Here is a 21,308-nt window from a genome sequence, read left to right as displayed (position 1 = left end):
AGGAGAAATCAAATTAGGCAGCATTAAAATTAAGAAAACTTGTTTTCATCTTACAGTGCTTTTCTGTACTCTTCTGCAGTGTGTAAGGAATAATTTTAGTGGGAGACTTCAAAAGAACAAAAGGCAATATCCTTGAGTTAATAATTACACATCAGTTACAACTTCTCATATTTTGATACCTTCTAAATAATTGAGCACTGGAATAAAAACATTTCTTCAAGTTAGGGGAATTATCTGGTACTGATCTAAGCAAAGGACTACATGAGTTCAAAGAAAAACCGAGTCTATTTCTCCAAAACCCCTAAAATGAAAACTGGATTTTCTTTTGGTCTTTTGAAGCTGTCAAGTGTACTGGCAGCAAACACACACAGTCTTACTGAACTGAGGCAAGCCAGTGGGGAGGGGGTTGCATCTACAGATGTTGTTGCACATCTGCGAATCAAGATAGACTGTACGCCAAGGCAAACAAGGCTCCTCCATTGCTCTAATACAGGGTTGGGGAACCCCAGGCCCGTGGGCCAAATGCATCTCTCCAGTTCTGTCTGCCTGGCCCTCAGGACTCTCCACAGGCCATGCCTCCTCCACAAGCCACACCCCTCAGTGACGCAGCTCCACACTCCTCCAGTGGGTTTTGTTCAACTGAAATGTGTCCTTGAACTGTAATAATGCCTCTTGCTTGCCTGAATAGACTTTTGTGTGGCTGGACTGTAGCCTACTGTACAAAAAGTCACATCTGTTGCTCCACCCACTACTGGCATGTGGCCCCTGAAAGGCTACCCACTAGGGAATGTGGCCCCTGGGCTGAAAAAGGCTGCACCATCCTTGGCTCTAGTAGTATCCAGCATTTCCTTCCCATGTCACTTTACCGTTGCTCATCTCAATTTTTAACATGCTTGCAGAGGCATGGAGTCTAAAATGCCCAGACACAATTGTATCCTCAAAGCAAAGAAGCAAGGCTTCTTTTGCATATGGCAGCCATTTGTTACCAGTTGCACAAGCCAGCACATCTCAGTGATTTAGGTCTTGCAAACAGGTGGATTCAAGCGAGGTTGTGTATTCATATTCTGCCATACTTCAGGCAGAGGAAGAGTTGTGCCTGTCCATTAGGAAATTGTGAGCCACCTTCAAAGGCTTATGTGGAACGTAAGGGCCAGGACAGGCATTTTAAAATAAAGAAAAGCTTTAGAGCAAAGCTTTGCACTGGGAAAACAAATATGCTTTGCACATAAGGGCATCCAAGATTGAAATTTTCCCACACTGGGGACCTCAAGGAGCAGGGTTGGGAAAGGCCTCTGCTCAAGACCTTGGAGAGCCACTGAACTAGATAAGAGTCAGTGATCTGACTTGGTCAAAATGCAGCAAGTCTTCACAGGTACAGTCAACATTAAAAATAGTGCCCTCCCTCTGCAGCTGGAGATGAAAGTGAAGAAGCAATGTTTGCTGCCCAAACATTTGAATGAACTGTCAGAGAGATACCATCAATCAAGATCCACAACCCACTAGGGATGGAAACATCTGTCAATTTCTGTTTTCTCAGTTTCCAAGCTTAAATTCAGTTATCCACATTTCTGCAGCAAGTCGCAATTTTTTTTAAAAAAAATCCTCATGAAAATTCTCTAGCACTTGAGTGTGAATTTCTCCTAAAAATACACATTTATGTAGGCAGTTCTGACTAACACACATATTTTTGCAAGCCATTTCTTGTAATATAATGAATTTTTGAATGTTATTTATATTTGTATATTCATTTTTATGCACACTTTCCCTTAACATAAGCATTTTTGTGAACGCTGTCCGGCTGGCGAACTGCATCACAAAATTCAAATAAACGTGAATTTCAAAGGATGGCTGTGTTGGAAAGTGAGGATTGCATAGATCAGCTTGAAATGCTAACTGACTCTAAATTCTCACCCATCCCTACAACCCACTCACACCTGCCTAAAATTACCCCTCCCCAAGACTGATTGACATTATAAAGAACTATGGGGAAATTTCAGGACATAAGACAAAATTGAGGCAAATCAGTGGCCGCATCTGTAGAACTGTCTGTTTATAAACAGTTGAAGCATGAAGTCCCTTTTGAAAAGAATAGCCTTCCTCTTTCCTTTGCCAAAGCAGTACTCTCAGGAAGGTATGCAGCCCTCAAAACACCAGACAAGTCTCCTTGCAGCCTAGCACCCAGTGACTGAAACTCCAGGTTTTGGAGGGCAGTTAGGCAAGATACCCTCCATGGCGTTCCCTCCCCTCAGTGAATCTACCTCGTCACCATCATTATCACCAGCTGCTGCAGCTGCTTCTCTTACTCATCGCTGCTGTCACCTATTTGCTTGCCAGGCAGAGACAATGGCAAGAAGGCAGTGGCGTCTTTTGCTCTTCCCTCTCACCACCATAGTTGTCTGGGCCAGACTGAGAGAGGCAGGGAAACAAGCAAGATGTAATGGCGAAGAGGAAAAGGTCCAGGGGGTTCTTTTCAGTGGCCCCCTGCTGGGGTTTGGGCCCTTGACAGATGTGTGACCATGCTGACGCTTGACGCAGGCCGTGCTAACACCCTGTTCCTGGACAGAGTTTCGTTTCATTTTTTAATTTGTCACTGGATCTTTAAAACTATCCCTGGACCTGTGTCATGCTCTTCTTCTGACCCCCCTTATCCCGGGGCTTCAGATGAGAGAGCCACATGCATCTTCTCCTGTTTTGTCCATAACTAGCAATTCAGATGTGTATTGAATTTGTTCCTAACACCAGAGCCTACTTGCCAACTGCTCTTCTTTGGCTTCCACAATGCCATCAGTCTTATTTTGGGAATGGAATTTCACATCTTTTGCAAGCATGGCCTAAATTTAGAAATTCTGAACAGTGTTTTGGGCGCGAGAGGCTGCATGACAATAAAAGATGTTCCCATTTATTATGCAAAGATACGGGCTGCAACCCAGGGGATCAGAAATGGGCACATATACAGCTACGGTCTTCTAACAGCAACAACAAAAAGGAACCTGAATGCCTCTGACAAATGTCAGAAAATATGGGCTGAGCACTAATTTGTCTATTTTATCTATTTGTGCTCCACCTTTTTAAATTCCAAAAAATTCACAAAGCTGCATACAATTAAAAACACAACAGCAAAGAAATTTAAACACAGCATAATATGATGATAAAAATGACAAAAGTTACATAATAAAGACAATAAAGCAGCAGAAAACATAACACACCAACAAAACAGAATAATTAGTAAAATTCCAGCAGCAACAGAAACAATCAGCAACAATATTCATTCAAATCCCAGGCAAATAAAACAGTTTTGACCAAGTTCTGAAAATCTGAGTAGGCTGTAGAAATAGATATTTCCTTTTTGTTTTGTCTTTGGCCATCTTTCCAGGTTCCAGGTGCTTGGTATATCTTAGGATTCCTGTTTCCTGCAGTCCTGGCATTTGACCGCCTACTCTTGTTTGCAGAGGTCCACACTGTTGACCAGAACCAGCATGCAACTAAGCATCTGGCCAGCTTTTCACAGTAAATGCAAGTTGTTCCAAAGGACAGACTGCCTCCCTGTCCTAAGCTACAACAAAAATGGACAAGGATGGTAGTATCCTGATAGACAAACATCTGAGAACAAACCTAGAAAAGAAACCACTGCCTAGCAATGCTTTTCCTTTTACTTCACACTTCAAGTACAGGACAACTGCACTGGAGTACAAAAGGAGTTTTACCACTGAGAAGCTTTTCCATGCTATGGCCATTAACTTAAGAATGTAGTAGACTAAAAATAACACAAAAAATGGAACAGTGGTCTAAAATGTAATCCATTTTTACAATCACTGGGATGCAATATTCCTTGCTTATGTTGGAACAACAAATCACTGAACTGCAAGTATGGACCAAATGTTCATTCACAAGCATCTCCGATGTGGAAAATTTTCCCCCAAAGCCCTATATTTTTCTGACCATTCACATTTTTTTCACATCTGTTTGTAGCCGTTATTAGAGAGTGTTTCATTGCTAATTCTGTGGCTTCTTCCTGCTTCACTATGCAATCCTAGCCAATCAAGAATCACATAGAGAACATAATGATATCATGGTACCACATAGATTCCGCTACCTTAAGGGAAGGCAAAGTAAAGTATACTGCTGTAAATGGGCATTGGAAAGGAAGGGTGAAAGGGAGTGTGTTCTGTTGCCCCAACTGATCAGGATGACACACACTGTTTTGCCAAACTACATAATTTACTTGTCTTGGAAACAGGCTAATGTGTTCCCTCTTCCAGCCTCCATTCAGAGTGGAAAAAATGTGATAGCTTTGTTTGCCTTCAGTGACACCACCCTGAAGCCAAATCTGATGGGCCATGATGTTATATTGTGCTTCTTCAGACTCGCATACCCTGAAAAAACACTCAAAGGCATGTGATGGTGCAAAAGTGTTCACAGAAATCAATTCCCCATTGGGGTTCATCTTAGTCTCAGCATCCAATAAGGTTTACAGAACTGTGGAAAAAGAAGGATAAAAATCACACATTGCACACTGATTTGCTAATGCTGCTCTTGGATTAGGGCAAAAGTAAACACTATACAAAAACAGGTCTGCTGTTAAAGAGGTATCTTTTTTATCAGCCTTCCCCAACATGGTGCCCTCCAGAAGTTTTGGAGTAACTCTCAACAACATGGCCAATGGTCAAGGATGATGAGAACTGTGGTTCAAAACATATGGAAGGGACAGGATGAGGAAGGCTGTCTTTCTCATGTTGTACAGCTTACCTCATGTCCTGATGCCATTTTGAAGTAGATTTCCCTGACCAGACACACAGCAGTCAATTACACAGAGCAAGATCAGGGAAACGTACACCCTAATGGTGTTAGCAGATGTCAGGGCCCTCCATGGCAGAGCAGATGTCAGGGCCCACTAGGGCTGACATAGTTAAAAAAAACCCAAACCTCATGGAGCAGAAGACGATCAGTGGCTACTAGCAATGATTTATTAATTTAAAATATTTCTATCCCACCCTTCTACCCTACAATAGGCCACTCAGGGTGGCTACAATAAAATCGCACACATATATAATGAAATACACCAAAAAATACACACTAAAACATAAAACATTACAGTAAATTAAAATATATAAAATACTATTAAAATAAATAAAATGCATTATGCATACACATACAAACAGAAAACATGTATATATGTGCATATACATATAAGAAAGTGAAAATAAAAGAACTTAAAAATAAAAATAAAAGAAAAAAGAAAAAAAACTTAAAACAGTGTCAGGCTGATGGCTATGTTCTGCCTTCACTGTTGGAGGCAGTATGCTCTGAATACTAGTTGCTGGGGAAAACAAATGGGGAGAATGCTATTGCACTCAGCTCCTACTTCTGGGCTTCTCATGGGCATTAGGCTGACTACTGTGAGAACAAGATGCTGGGCTAAATGGGCCTTTGGTCTGATCCAGCAGGCTCTTCTTATGTTCTTTTTTAAAAACAAAATCACCCAGTGCTCTGACAAAAGTCCCAAGCAAAGTGGCTGTAAGGCACCAACAACTTTATTACTCCAGATCGCCTCTTGCATATTGGGGTCCCAAGGCATTCTGGGGTAATAAAGATGGTGGCAGCTCCAGCAGACACCTGACTCAGCATCTTTCTGCTGAGCACTTGGCAGAGCTTTGCCTCTTGTGCCAACTACTACCGCCTGGCCTGGCAAGGTTACAGGGGTCAGACTGCAGGTGGTATGCAGGGCCAAGGAAGGGTGCCAGTGACCAACTTGGTCTTTAGCAGAGCAGTGCTAAGGAAAGCACATGCAGCAGACATCGCTCTCTTCCTTTCCCTGGGGTGAGTCCACCACGGTGGTGTAGTGGGGGGGGGAGAGATACAAAGAGCATCTTTCCCAGAGCCCCCTCAAACCCAGCACTGGCCCTGAATGTCAGGACATGATCTTACGGAGAGGGAAGAAGAAACTTAACAGAGGACTGCCTTTTTTGGCAGGAATTTCTAGCAAATGTTTCACAGACATCATGGTTGCCACTTATTACATCTGACAGCTTTGGGGTGGGGGGAACCGATAATCATTCAGGCCCAACACTACAGATTGAATAAGCCAACAGTAAATGAATCTCCCCTCTACTCTGATTACATCAAGATTCACTCCAAGGCAAACACATTAGTTTCCAGGGAGGTAAAAACCCAGACTAATAAATGATGATGTTCAACTCCACTGATCAATGAGCACAAAGAGAAAGTCTGCATTTTATTTTTAAAGCGTGCAGCCTGCAAGAATGACGTTATAAATCACTCGCCACAACTCTCGAGGAACGAATACAGTTCGTGAGAGCCTCAGCAAATGCAAGCCTCTCCACTTGAACTAACTTGGCAAAAATTATACCAAAAGTTTCTGATAAGTAACTCTTGCCTGTTTGTAAAACAAATCATCATTTACAACATGGCCCTGTGTGGTTCACTGGAAAACGTGTTGCAACTAGCTTCAAGTCCTTGCTTGGCTTTTCAAGGGGTTGCCTTGAGAAAAGAACTGTCTCTCAGCCTACTTATTTGGTACAAGAGAAAGCCATTCTTTGTGGGTTGCCACACACCTGAATATGTGGGCTCATATTATTCTATGTAACGCCCAATAATTTATAGAAAAAAGCAAGATTTTACCTCATAGCCTTTTTAAAAGGAAGACTTGCATAGAGTTAGATCAGAATTCTGTGCTACAATACATCAGTTTCAATACACTTCACTAGTCGATTGTGTCTGTATAATGGAAACATGAATTGTAGATAAAATACATAAAGGATCTGGAGTTAAAAAACCCTAAATAAATAATTTAGTAGCCGAAATGCAGTGATTCACTATTAAATATCACCCTCATTGAGAATCAATAGCACATAGGAACACAAGTGGTCTTAGAAAATGGGATTAAAGTGTGTTTGGACCCTCACCTATTGGACTGTATCCAGCCCGTTGGCTGATGGAACTTTTTAAAACAAGAGAGAGATTAGATTGGCTTTTGTGGATCAAAAGAAAGCTAGATTATTACTCTTGCATATTATTTTGTTAAGGCCCTGAAAAATGAAAATAAAATCATGCAAAGACTCTCTACCAAAACATGCTTATTGGAACTTATCCATAAACAAACATGTTTAAGTTGAAAGTCTTTGCATGATTAATTCCTGGTTTTGGCCCCATTTGAATGTCAAGTAAGATATAAACCATAGCTTAGTGTGAACAAGCAGTACGCTGGTGCATGCTCCCATCTTGCTCTGCCCTTCCTCTGCCATGGCTTACTGTGACATGCGAACTAGTGCTTCACAATCAGTTATCCAAGACTGGTTTGTTTGGAGAGATACAAGTGCTGCTTTGCACATCACAGTATGCCAAGGCTCATGGTTTGTTGCCCCTGACTCAAGAAAGGGAGCGGCAAAATGGAAGGAATTCAGTAGCATGCACTACCATGTTGCTTCCTGATGGTTTATCACAGTGTGCAACTGAGGTCAATGACATCTTGATTCAATGCATTTGTGTTAGACAATTTGCCCTATAAATGCCAAGGTGATGCATCACAGTTCTTTGCTAGTGAAGGACAGTTGGTACACCTCTCTCCCAATTGTTATCAGATACAGTCCTACAATAAGGCCACATGTGTATTATAAAGCGTTCATGAAACAGCAATATCTTTACATGTTGAACAATAGTGGTTCTTCTGACAATATAATAAAATTGGTGACCTACCATCTGTTTGAGATTTGCTGAGGAAGATTGTGCTGGCCCGCGGGTGATCTGATGGGTTGAACTCCATGTTCAGATCTTGAAAGAAAAGGGGGAAAAGACAGAATATTAAAAGAATGTCACACATTAATCCATCTTTAAGTAACCATATAACTCTATGGCCTTGAGAATCTACTCCCACAGCCAATTCCCTTTAAAGCATTGAGCCTGTTCAGATATATTTTCAAGTGGGTTTTGTAGAAGTAAGAATCACTTGTGCCTCTCCATACACACAAATAATGTAATGTGCAAATCCTTCACAGAAGGGCGTCAATTACCATCACATCCACTGAGATCATATTCAGACATGGAACTGACAGTTGACAAGATGCAAGTAGGATGAGCCAGTATAATGAAATAATAACATGCTAGACTTGGATAGAGGTGCCCTGGGTTCAGAAGTCAACTTAGCCATGAAGCTCATTTGTTGAACTTGGAACAATCACTATCTCTAAGCCTGACTGTAACCTACAACACAGGTTTCTATGAAGTTAAAAAAAGGAGGGAGGTGGAAACCACGTCCACTTTCCTGAACTCCTTAGAGAAACATGTAGAAAGTAGGCATACTATTACAGGCTTGTAAACAGTGCCTTCCTTAATAACTTGCAGTGAGTAAAAATGCTTCCAGGGAACCAGCACAAAACTCTGTATAAAAGCAATAAATGATTAACATAGTCAATTTCGACTTATGGCAACCCTATGGATCAGCAACCTCCAATAGCATCTGTTACAAACCACCCTATTCAGATCTTGTAAGTTCAGGTCTGTGGCTTCCTTTATGGAATCAATCTATCTCTTGTTTGGCCTTCCTCTTTTTCTACTCCCTTCTGTTTTCCCCAGCATTATGGTCTCTTCTAGTGAATCATGTCTTCTCATGATGTGTCCAAAGTATGATAACCTCAGTTTCATCATTTTAGCTTCTAGTGATAGTTCTGGTTCCATTTGTTCTAACATCCAATTATTTGTCTTTTTCACCTTCCATGGTACCCACAAAGCTCTCCTCCAACACCACACTTCAAATGAGTTGATTTTTCCCTTACAAGCTTTTTTCACTGTCCAATTTTCACATCCATACACAGAGATTGGGAATACCATGGTCTGAATGATCCTGACTTTAGTGTCCAGTGATACATCCTTTGGGAACCAATCGGTTTCACCATATTCTGTCCTTACAGTAGCCTCTTGTCCACAGTATATGTTGAGCATCAAGACAATCAGATGCTGTGGCACCCCCATTTCTTTTAAAGCATTCCATAGTTTTTCGTAATCTACACAATCAAAGGCTTTGCTGTAATCTATAAAGCACAGGGTGATTTTCTTCTGAAATCCCTTGGTCTGTTCCATTATCCAACATATGTTTACGATATGATCTCTGGTACCTCTTCCCTTTCTAAATCCAGCTTGGACCTTTAGCATTTCTCTCTCCATATATGGTAAGAGCCTTTGTTGTAGAATCTTGAGCACTACTTTACTTGCATGGGATTTTAAGGCAATAGTTCAATAATTACTACATTCCCTTCGATCTCCTTTCTTTGGAATTGGGGTGTATATTGAACACTTCCAGTCTGTGGGCCATTGTTTTCTTTTCCATATTTGCTGAAAATTTTTGTCAAAATTTGGACAGATTCAGTCTCAGTAACTTGTAGCAACTCTATTGGTATGCCATCTGTTCCTAGTTTCTTTGTTTCCTTTGTATCTTCCAAGTATTTTAAGAGCAGCTTTCCCCTCACATTCTAAACTTTCTGGTTCTTCATCATACAGTTCCTCTGTGAATGAATCTCTCATCCTTGCATCTCTCTTACAGAGTTCTTCAGTGTATTGCTTCCATCTTCCTTTTATTTCATCTTGGTCAGTCAGTGTGTTCCCCTGTTGATTATTCAACATCCCTACTCTTGGTTTAAATTTCCCTTAAATTTCTGTAATCTTTTGGAATAGGGCTCTTGTTCTGCCCTTTTTGTTGTCCTCTTCTATTTCTATACAATAACAATTGTAATAGTTCTCTTTGTCCCTACGTACTAGTCCAGCCTTTCCCAACTAGTGGGCCACCAGATGTTGTTGGACCACAATTCCCATCTTTCCTGACCATTGGCAATGCTGGCTGAGGCTGATGGGAGTTGTGGTCCAACATCATCTGGTGGCCCACTAGTTGGGAAAGGCTGTACTAGTCGCTGTATTATTGCATTTAGGGTTCTAACTGTGTTTTTGTCTCCTTTTGCTTTTCTTCTCTCTTTAACCATTTTAAGAGTTTTGTCAGTCATCCATTGCTGTCTTTCTGTCTTTTTAACTAGATGTATTGTCTTTTTGCATTCTTCCCTGATAATGTCTCTGACTTCAATCCATAGCTCTTCTGGTTCTATATCAACTAAGTTTAAAGCCTCAAATCTGTTCCTTATTTGATCTTTATATTCTTCTGGAATGTTATTTAAACTGTATTTTGGCATTATGATTGCTTTGTTCTTCTTCTTTAGCTTTCCTCTGATATTCAATACGACCAGTTCATGATCTGTACCGCAGTCTGCTCCTGGGCTTATTTTTACAGAAAGTATGGAACTTCTCCATCATCTGCTATCAATTATATAATCAATTTGATTCTTATATTGACCATTTGGTGATGTCCACGTGTACAGTCGTCATTTTGGTTGCTCAAAAAACGTGTTTGCAAGAAACAAATTATTGGCTTCACAGAATTCAATAAGTCTTTCTCCTGCTTCATTTCTATCTCCTAAGCCCCATTTCCCCACAATTCCTAGTTCTTCTCTGTCCCCTACTTCCAGTCCCCCATGATTATCAGAACATCTTGTTTTGCTGTGTGATTTCTTCCTGTACTTCTGTGTAAAATTTCTCCAATTCCTCTTCCTCTGTGTTTACCGTTGGAGTGTATACTTGGATGATGGTTATGTTAATAGGTTTCCCATTAAATCTCATTGATATCACTCGCTCAGACCTTGCATTATAGTTCATAATTCCTTTTGCTACATCACTTCTCACTATTAAAGTAACCTCGTTTCTTCTTAATTTCTTATTTCCTGCATACAATATTTTATAGTTACCTGATTGAAAGTGCCCTATTCCCATCCATTTTAATTCACTCACACCAAGTGTTGTAATGTTGATGCATTCCATTTCTTGCATAACATTTCTTGCATAACAATTTCTAACTTTCCCTGGTTCATGCTTCTCACATTCCATGTTCCTATTGTGTACGTCGTACAAATCAGGACTCTCCTTTCGCATCTGTGCACATCAGCCTCTGGGCTTCCATTCAGCTTTGACCCAGTGGCATCATTAGTCAAAGCGCTACTCGTACTTGTCCACTGTTCTTCCCCAGTAGCTCAGTGAGTGCCTTCTGACCTAGGGGTCTCATCTTCCAGCACTATCTCGTGTTGCATTTTGGATACTCTGTTCATAGGGTTTTCATGGTAAGAGACATTCAGAGGTGGTTTACCATTGCCTTCCTCTGAGTGTGGATGCATCTTAGTCTGGTGTCTCAGCTTTGAGCATTCTGCCTTGGGTAATCCGACCTCTTGGTCTAGACTCCTGACAGAATTGCTCTCAGCTTCTTCAACACTCTCAAACCCCTTCACCACATTAAAGTGTGCATCCTAGAGGAGGATATATATACACATACATCATAACAAATGTTGTAGACTCATTTGCAGGACAATGCTACTAATGCTGCTAATACAAAAGTGGGGATCCACAAAAAAGTTTCAAAGAAGGGAAGAATGGCAGATTCAAAAGCAGATTTTAACTCTTTTCACTCTCCTAACTCACCCCATAACCAGAGCTTGGAAAAGTTACTTTTTTGAACTACAACTCCAATCAGCCCCAGCCAACATGGCCACTGGATTGGGCTGATGGGAGTTGTAGTTCAAAAAAGTAACTTTTCCAAGCTCTGCCCATAACCTCCACTTCTCAGCTCCAGAGTTTCCTGAGAAGAGGGATTGATTGTTAAACCATTCTGGGAATTGTAGCTCCATTAAGGGAATAGGGGTGTCCTAGCAACTCTCAACACCCTGAACAAACTACAGTTCCCAGGATTCTCAGTTCCCATGACTGTTTAAAGTGGTATATACTGCTTTAAATGTGTAGTGCACAGGGGGTCTAACTCTAGGAGCCAACTTAAATATTAGAAAGGCACCACTGCTGTTGTCTTTTCAGTGCCTATTGAAGACCTTTCCTCTTTCAACAAGCCTTTTAAGTAGAGACCTTATTTATTTATTTATTTATTTAAAATATTTCTATCCCGCCCTTCTACCCTACAATAGTGCACTCAGGGCGGCTACAATTAAATCGCACACATATATAATAAAATACACAATAAAATACACAATAAAACATTAAAAATTACAGTAAATTAAAAAGTATAAAATACGATTAAAATACATAAAATGCATTATGCACATACATACATAAAATGCATTATGCATACACATACAAACATAAAACATGTATATATGTGCATACAACACATATAAGAAGGTGAGAATAAAAGAACTTAAAAGATAAAAATAAAAGATAAAAAACTTAAAACAGTGTCAGGCTGACCCGTCAGTCCCAACCAAAGGCTCTCCGGAACAAAACAGTTTTTACAAGTTTCCGGAAGACCATCAGGGAGGGAGCAAAGTGGGCTTCTTGGGACAGGGAATTCCAAAGTCTGGGGGCCACAATTGAAAAGGCTCTCTCCCGTGTGCCTGACAATCTAATTTCTTTCATTCCGGGCATGCAGAGGAGACAAGAGGTAGATGATCTTAAATCCAGGCTAAGAACATATGGGCGTAAGCGGTCCCTTAAGTACACTGGTCCAAGGTCATTTAGGGCTTTAAAGGTCAAAACCAGCACTTTGAATTGGGCTCGGAAACAAATTGGGAGCCAGTGGAACGCCTCTCCCGCTATGAACCTACCCGCTCACTTCGTTCAGTATCGAAGGCCCTCCTCCGGGTACCAACTCACCAGGATGCCCGGAGGACTGTTACTAGATCTAGGGCCTTCTCTGTGATGGCCCCCGAATTGTGGAACAGCTTACCGGAGGAAATACGCCTGGTGCCTACGGTTCTTTCTTTTAGGTGCCAGGTTAAGACCTGGCTATACTCCCAGGCATTTTAATGTTTTAATGTTTAATGTTTTATGTTTTATGTTTAATGTTTTGTTACTGATTTTATTCTATATTGTATTTTAACCTCGTTTTGTACACCACCCAGAGAGCTACTGGCTATGGGCGGTCTAGAAATGAAATGAAATGAAATGAAATAAATAAATAAATAAATAAATAAATAAAGCACAGGGGTGATATGCTCCCTGCCCCGTGCTCCAGTTAACATTCTGGCTGCTGCATTTTGCATTATCCCACTCTACATCTGTGTTGGAATTGTCTTTAGGTTGTTTTTTTTAAAAAAAGATGTTTTAAAGATATTTTTTAAGACTTTTTAAAGATGTTTTGTTTTTAAGATGCTTTAAATATGATTTAGTGTGTGTTTTTTCCGCCATGATCTCCTTCTGGGAGGAGGGGTGGGATAGAAATTTAATTAATAATAATAACTCCTGCACTCTCCCTGATTTGTTGCCTAGCTTGTTCACATATGATACACCCACTTCACTAATATAGAGGAATAACATTGCAATTATTTGCTTCAAGAAATCCCAGTGAGTTTTTTCTGGGTAACCTGAGTTAAATAGGAACATAGGAAGGTGCCTTATACTGAGTCAGGCCACTGGTCCATCTACCTCTGTATTGTTAACATTACCTTGAGATGTTGGGGATTCAACTGGGGAGCTTCTAAATGGAAAGCAGATGTTCTACCACTGAGCTACAGTCCTTCCCCACTAATTCTCTTATTCACATTACCAGCTTAAAAGTAATGACCGAAACTATCAAAGCAGGATAGACTGTGACAGGACTAAAATAGGAGCTTGTTCGAGCTTATATACAGATGGATTACTGCACATTTGTATTAGTATCTTCCATCCACTGCACAACACTGCAAAGAACAGAAACAGGGTCTCCTGCTCAGTACCGTGCAAGAGTTAAACCACTGGAACTAATTATGTAGCACTGACTATTAACTGGGTGGTCATTATTCAATGCGATTGCTAAAGAATGGTAACTCCTTTCGAGTTTAAAAATAGATTAACACATTTAACCTAGCATCTATGGGCAAGAAACGTTTTCCCTCCCAAGTCACAGGAAGGGAAACAGGGCAGTATATTTCCATTTACATCAGCTTCATTTGTATTAGGAACATACACACACACAGATGGGAGGAGAGAAAAACAATAAGGTTTTCAATAGCACATTTTCAATCTAGTCATTTAGCAGCAAGTCTATAAGGTTTTCCAGCCACCTTCCACCAGCCCCACTGTTGTGGGCCACTGCAGCTGAACGGAGAAGACAACCAATAAAAGCTGTTAGCCTAATTTTCTGTGTTGATTGCTCATGCTGGGGACCAACAAGAAACACTTGGCTTGCTGCAAGCTTCTCATTTTTCCTACTTTCAAGAGATTATGTTAGTTTTGCAGCAAAATGAACACAGAGCCTTGTTACCTTCAAAGCAGGTGTAGGGAACCTTTGGCCCTCTAGATGTTGCTGAACCACAACTCCCATCAACCCCAGCAAGCAAGGCCAGGGATGATGGGAGTTACAGTTGAGCAATATCTGGAGGACCAGAGCTTCTCCACACCTACTTTAAAGGCTAACAAATTTTATTATGACATAAACATTTGTGAATCACAAGTTATTTCATCAGATGCATGAAGTTGCAACTGAGGTTTACACTTCATGTGTCTGATCTGCTTTCGTCCACTAGTTCCCAAACTTTATTTCCCCACAGGCTACGTGAAAATTGCTGATAATCTTGGTGGACCACTTACTGTTTTTTCTGCCTACTGTAGCAACTGAAATGCACTAAAGCATAATTTTAAATTGTATTTGTATTGCTTCTTTCACTTCTTGTATTTTATTTTATTGCATTATAATTTACATTCCATTAGAAATCAAATACACAGTACAAGACAACACAATGTAAGAAATAAAAGAAGCAATACCAATACAATTAAAAATCAATATGAATATTTAATACATACATGCTGCGGATGACGCTCACAGACCACCATTTGGGAACCCCTGCAAAATGGAAATGCACTGCCGCCAAGTTGATCCCGACTTATGGCTACCCTATGAACAGGGTTTTCATGATAAGCGGTATTCAGAGGGGGTTAACCATTGCCTCCCTCTCAGGCTAGTCCTTCCCAGCTGGATAGGTCCTGCTCAGCTTGCCACAGCTGCACAAGCCAGCCCCTTCCTTATCCGCAACTGCCAGCTGGGGGGCAACTGGTCTCCTTGGGACTATGCAGCTTATCCACGCCTGCACAGGTGGCAGGGTACATAACCCGAGCCACTCACTGTGGCGGTGATCTTTAACTGGCCCTTTACATCCAGGAGACACGAGTGGGGATTTGAACTCACAGACTCTGGACTCCCAGCTAGGCTCTCCTCCCCACTGTGCCATACCAGCTACACTAGTCCATAAAAGTGTAGGTCATAATAAAATCTGTTAAGTCTTTAATGTGCTTTAAGGCTCTTTGTTCATTTTTTCCAAAGTCCCTTCCCTAGGCAATATTAACATAAATTGTAATTCCTTTGTTTCTGCTTCCCCTGGCCCCTTCAGTTAACCCATTTCCTCTGCCCTTATCTCACACTCTCCAATAGTCCCTATTTCTGGTACCTGTGCCTGGTATAAACAGTGCCTATTTTGTCCCTATTTTGAGGAGAAGTGAGTCCACAGAGTTCAACAGGGCTCACTCCAAAGTTAAATGTGGGTAATACATTATCCTGGAATGATTAATGGAAGGGGAGATAATACTTTCATACACACTCACTTCTGAGTCAAGGCACTAGACAATCCAAGCTGCAAACATTAATGCTGTTCTCAAGTTTAGAACAGTGTTAGGATCAGTTTGCTAACACACCCTACTTCTGAAGCCAAAACATGTTAGGCTATTACAGAGTTAATATGTACAGCATACAGCTAGCAGATGATCGCCTTTGGAAATGTGTAATGAAGGGGGTGGGGGCTCAGGAAGTGATCCTGCTGGTTGGGGCTGATGAGAGTTGGGAGTCCAACAATGTCTGGAGAGCCATAGGTTCTCCACCCCTGAAACAAACAAAAATGCCCCATCTTCACTTGTGAAATGTTGGAGCATATGTTTATTTGTCCTGACCATGGCCCAGTCCTATCTGGTTGTCCTAGTTTTGACACTGCTCCAACTTACATCCCAGGACCACCTTGACCCATTTACACTTCTTGCCCCTGGCAAGGCCCTGAGAGTTTTGCACCAAGCAGCTTACAATGAGGACTGTCCGACTAACATTCATTCTTGGTTATTTTTCAGCGTTTTCCTGACTAAGAGAAGCTGACTAAAAGGGAAAACTCTTGTAAAGTGCTTTGTGAAAATAATTTTCACATAGAACCTTATTTTGTATTTCCACCTTTGGAATGCTTGTGCATGGGCTGAGCACTATTTACACATCCATCCAAACATAGGTGGGGAGTGGACTGTGGCTTCTAACCCCATTTGTATGGGGGCAGGGCCTTTCATACGTTCTGTGAAACACATCCTTAATATCTCCAATGGTTAACATTTATTATTATTATTATTATTATTATTATTATTATTCTATTTATATTTATATCCTGCCCTTCCTCCCAATAGGAGCCCAGGGCGGCAAACAAAAGCACTAAAAACACTCTAAAAGATCATAAAAACAGACTTTAAAATATATTACAACAAAAATATATTACAACTTATAGCTAAGTATGCAAGACAGACCCATTCTGAATACCCCAGTATTAAAATAATACTCAGAGTCAAAGCTCTTCGGGATCTCAGCACAGTAAATAACCAGCTGTTGGTTTCATATGATCTAAGCTGCTTTACGGATTTGAACTAGAAATAATGACAACACACAGCTGCTGACCCACATCTCACACAGAAATGTGTAGTGAAAGAAGGTGTGTGACCCAACATAAACACTTAGCGTTTTCTAGCCCATGTTCCACTTCATTGGTTTCCACTTGAAGAGGTCAGGAAATGCTGAGCACATTGATGCCACATCACACAATTTAATTCACTAGACATGACTTACAGCCGATTCACACAAGCATGCAGAAAGACTACTTATTACAAGTCCTCTCTGGACTGTGCCAGTTTAGACTAAGGGAGGGGGGGTTACAAGTTTGAGTGCTTCTCCATGTACAAAGCACTCTGGAGACTGGGATGTTAACCATGTTTTCTCCTCAACAGGTCCATGGAGTCCACTAAGAAGAATTGGAGACAAATGGGAATGTAGGGAATCTCCAGCTTGGGCAGGAATGAAACCCCAATTTACTTGCTGGCTGATTCTCTACAGAACCTTTTCACCCAGTATGTTTTCATGTGTGCAGTTAAAAAACAGAAGTGTGCAAATTTGGCAAACGAGTGTTTTCAAAGGCAGGTATCCTATGCTCATCAGGGATCCAGAATTGGCTGCAGGTCCCTTTTGAACGTACACTTAGTGGCAAACCCAGGTTAATATGAGAAAAAGATCCTCGCGTGTGTAGTCCATTAGGATGATCCGTTAAGAGGGCTGCCAACTGATCGGCAGGGGGAGGACCAGTCTGCCCTGTGCTCTTTTGTCTTTCACAGCCATTTCATCTTTTCAAAGAATGGAGATAAGTACTATCATCTGATGCAGAAGGTGCAAAAAGAAACATGGCTGGGAAAAAGTTGGCAACCCAGTCATCATGATGTAAACAGCAGTTAAACAGCTTCTTATATGATTTAGGCACACAAATCAAACTGTCAAGAATTTCCTTATGTTCATGTCTAAGGCTGAAACAAGAACCATTCATCTTGTTTGCAAAAAGTTGGCATGAGTCAATGCCTATTAAAACTGTACTGCTTTTAAGGAAATGCAGTCAAGTAAACCTTCCAATCAGAGCTTGGTGATCAAAGCAGACTGCCATGCCACAGGGCATATTTGGTACTCTCATAGCTCAGTCTCATAATCTGACCCTCCAAAGGCACTAAGGGGAAAATTGCCTCTTGATGACACATTATTAGTAAGTAAGCTTGTTATGCATGGTCCCAAATTTGCCAAATTCTTCACTTCAGGGACCCAAGATGTTTAAAAAACAAACAAGCCATGATTAGAAAAATAACTATGCAAGGAAAGAGGGGGGAAATTAAAAAGCTATCTTGGCATCATTTCTAAAAGAGAGGGAGAAACTCCTTAAACTCATTAGTGCACAGGAAGGAGACCATCACAAAAAAGAATGAAGGCCCGGTATCCTAGCAACTAGCTGCTTCGGAGGAATTCTCATCAGAGCTTCCTTGGGTGTGTAATAAGAAATGCAAGCAATTGTTGCCTGGTTTGATTACAAATCGTACAGGAATGAGCTTCAGAAAGAAACAAGAATGCACACTTTTGAGAGAAAGCTAAGAACTTATTTTCTTATACTTCCTGCTTAGCCACATTCACCGGGCAAGCACTCAACTCCTCTAACAAAATGAGGGACTTTAAAACGGAAAACAGGAATGCCACTTTCTGTTTCAGTGACTGGGAAAGGAATGGGAAGGATGGATCATCATCAGGCTCAAAAACTTGCTTTTCAACATAGTCATGATTAAGTTACAAATAGCATAATGCACTTTAAGTCCACTTGTTGAGTTTACATTCTTATATCTTATAGCCAGAGACTGAAAAGGTACTCCTGAGAAATAATCTAATATGATCTGAAGTCTGATGTGCAGGTGTGCCCTTCCTAAATGGTACACTTATTGGAACAAAAATTCAAGATGTTGGTTTTGACCTTTAAAACCCTATATGGTCTCGGCCCAGTCTATCTGAAAGAGCGCTTCCAGCATCATCAGAGATGCTGCTCAACAAGATCAGCCTCAAAAGACCTTCTCTCCATCCCACCAGTTAAAACAGCTAGACTGGTGAGGACTAGGGAGAGGGCTTTTTCCATTGTGGCCCCCACTCTGTGGAATTCCCTCCCAAATGATCTCCGCCATGCCGCCTCTGTGATGAGCTTCCGCTGGGCCTTGAAGACCTGGCATTTCGGACAGGCTTTTGGGGTGGATTAGGTTTTATTTAATGTTGTTGAGATTTTTAATGTTCTAATATAATTGTATGTTTTATTCTGTACGTCGCCCAGAGTGGCTGGACAACCAGCCAGATGGGCAACTAATAAATCTAATAAATAAATGAATAAACAAACAAGAATAGAAATTATAACTTGCATTAATTCCCCATGCCAGATTATCTTTTGATTCTGCAAGAAGTGATTTGCACCTACAAGTAGGCCTTGGTTTAAATTCATGCAATTTTGACTAGTTACCTGTTTGGAGCTACCAGGACTAGAACTAAGTGCTGTCAATTTTGTGTGCACCTGCCCCACGTGATGAGCTTTCAGATCTTCACCTTGGAATATCATTGCAATGAAGCGTTTTCAGGCTCTGGAGCAACCTTCCTGGACAGAAAGCTACATGTTTGGGCTGGGATCTTGTCTGAACAACAAAGTCTCCCTGGATTTGGTTCAACTTAACTCCCTACACCTCACACCTCACATTATGCATATGAGCCAACTTTGAACTAAGCATATTTCAATTTTGGTTATGAAGCAGGGATTCAGCTGGTGTATCACTACATGGCTGTGGTCAAAAAGGGCAGTGGCAGGAGGATGCGATATTTTCTTGCTGGTGTGGCTGACCACCAAAAGCCCAGAGCAAGTCTGGTAATAAATTGTAAATCAGAGGTAGGGAGCTACAATTCCCAGCACTCATCACAAACTAAATCTGAGGAATTGGGGTGTGCGTGTGAAATGCTCTTGAAATGTGCTTTAAATGTATGGCGTACATGCAGCCTTGTTTACCATTCTGAGAAGCTAGCAGACTCTGCTCTTATTCACTACAGACAGACTTTGCCCTGCCCTCAACTTAATGGCTATTGTGAACATACCAGCATTCTTTGCCCATGAACGAATCCATACTCCTTTTCTTTCAATTCTATTTTTGTACAATTTTTGTTCAAGCACATGTTCTTCAAAACTGTCTCCCTAGATTTCTACAGCCAAGCAAATACCAGCTGGAGTTATATAATCCCTTGCTCACCCCCCTCAACAGCAATCAAAATTCTATTCTTGCAGACAGCCTATGCATGTTTCCCAGCAGGAACTTTAAAATTCTGAATAAACACTCTCAGCTGTGAAAACCTTCATTAAGCTTCTTGCTATGGTACTGTTTGAGATGAAGTTCTAGGACTAAATGGATCATTTGGTCACACCTAGATAATGTTGGTTCCAAACAAAATTGGGTCCAGGGGGGGAGCTTGGGCAAGATGCCCTTAGCGGCTGTGGACATACCATACATTTAAAGCACATTGTTTCCCCAAAAGAGTTATGGGAACTGTACTTTACCCCACACAGAGCTACAATTTCCACTACCCTTCACATACTACAGTTCCCATGTTCTTTGAGGAGAGTCGAAGTCTGGCGTATATGCAGCAAGAGTTGCTTCCCTTCGTTGCCACTATCACCCAAGGCTCATTAGCTTGCTCTGACTCAATCTGCTGCACTGTCTGGAAGGAGAGGGCAAGGCAAAGGGAGGCTCCATCTCCTTATTCTTGTCCACACCACTTGAAGATGGCAGATGAACAGGTAGCAACAGCAAAAGCAAAGAGCAGGGCCAGGGATTCAGTAGCAAGGCCCCTGCCAGTGTGTGGGTCTCAGCAGACGTCTGAAACTACCAGCCTTTGATACTCAGCACTTCATAACCTAGGAACATAGAAATCTACCTTATACTAAGTCAGACCACTGGTCCATCTAGCTCAGTATCGTCAACGTTGATTGGCTGCGGCTCTCTAGGATTTTGGGCAGGAGCCTCTCCCAACCCAACCTGGTAATGCCAGGGATGGAACCTGGGACCTTCTGCATGCAAGGCAGATGCTCTGCTACTGAGGTACCCTTTCCCTAACCTTAAAGTCAAAGTTTTGCAATCCTGCTCTAAATGGAGACTGTCTTTGAGAACTGGCATAAAGTTGCCTGTCCTTTCAAGAGAGGGATAAAAATTGCAAACAAGACATTGGCCAGACTCCAGAGGGTCTACTCCAGAGGGAGTTGAAGATGGCGGAGGCGCAACAGCTACCTTACATTTGCACCAGGCTGCCGCCGCTGCCACCTTCACATCAAGCCAGGCTGAAGCTGGAGCTGGGCTGGGGCTAGGGCCTTTCAGCGGGTCTGGTGCCACGGCCTGTCCCTGGGAACACCGCACTGTTGCAATGATCTTTCGGTGAATGCTGAGGGCAGGGGAACGCCCCTGCAGACGCCGCTATCTTACCATCTGACCACTGTCTGCTTGCCCTTAATATCGGCCGTGTTTACATCTTAGTGCCTTTGTTTTTGGCTTCTGAAGAGAACTTCTCTGTTAGTAGTGACTTTAAGCGGTTGTTTGCTGCGCCCCACCCCCCGCTGAATGTACTGGACGCTGGATGCTGAAATCAAGAGGGGGTGTTGTTTTTCGGT

The 21,308-nt window shown here is 41.6% G+C and overlaps 1 protein-coding gene across 1 annotated transcript in view; it reads right to left on the bottom strand.

Moving 5' to 3' along the window:
* Positions 1–21,308, bottom strand: part of CCNY (cyclin Y) — a 143,130-nt gene that overhangs the window by 41,982 nt on the left and 79,840 nt on the right. Inside the window, exon 2 of the mRNA XM_061586505.1 lies at positions 7,714–7,788. Within this exon, the coding sequence (XP_061442489.1) occupies positions 7,714–7,788 (75 nt within the window). The remainder of the gene's footprint in view (positions 1–7,713; positions 7,789–21,308) is intronic.

The sequence above is a fragment of the Rhineura floridana genome, chromosome 10, assembly GCF_030035675.1.
Source record: "Rhineura floridana isolate rRhiFlo1 chromosome 10, rRhiFlo1.hap2, whole genome shotgun sequence".
NCBI lineage: Eukaryota > Metazoa > Chordata > Lepidosauria > Squamata > Rhineuridae > Rhineura > Rhineura floridana.
The sequence above is the reverse complement of the archived record's forward strand: the minus strand, read 5'-3'. Positions and strand labels throughout refer to the sequence as shown.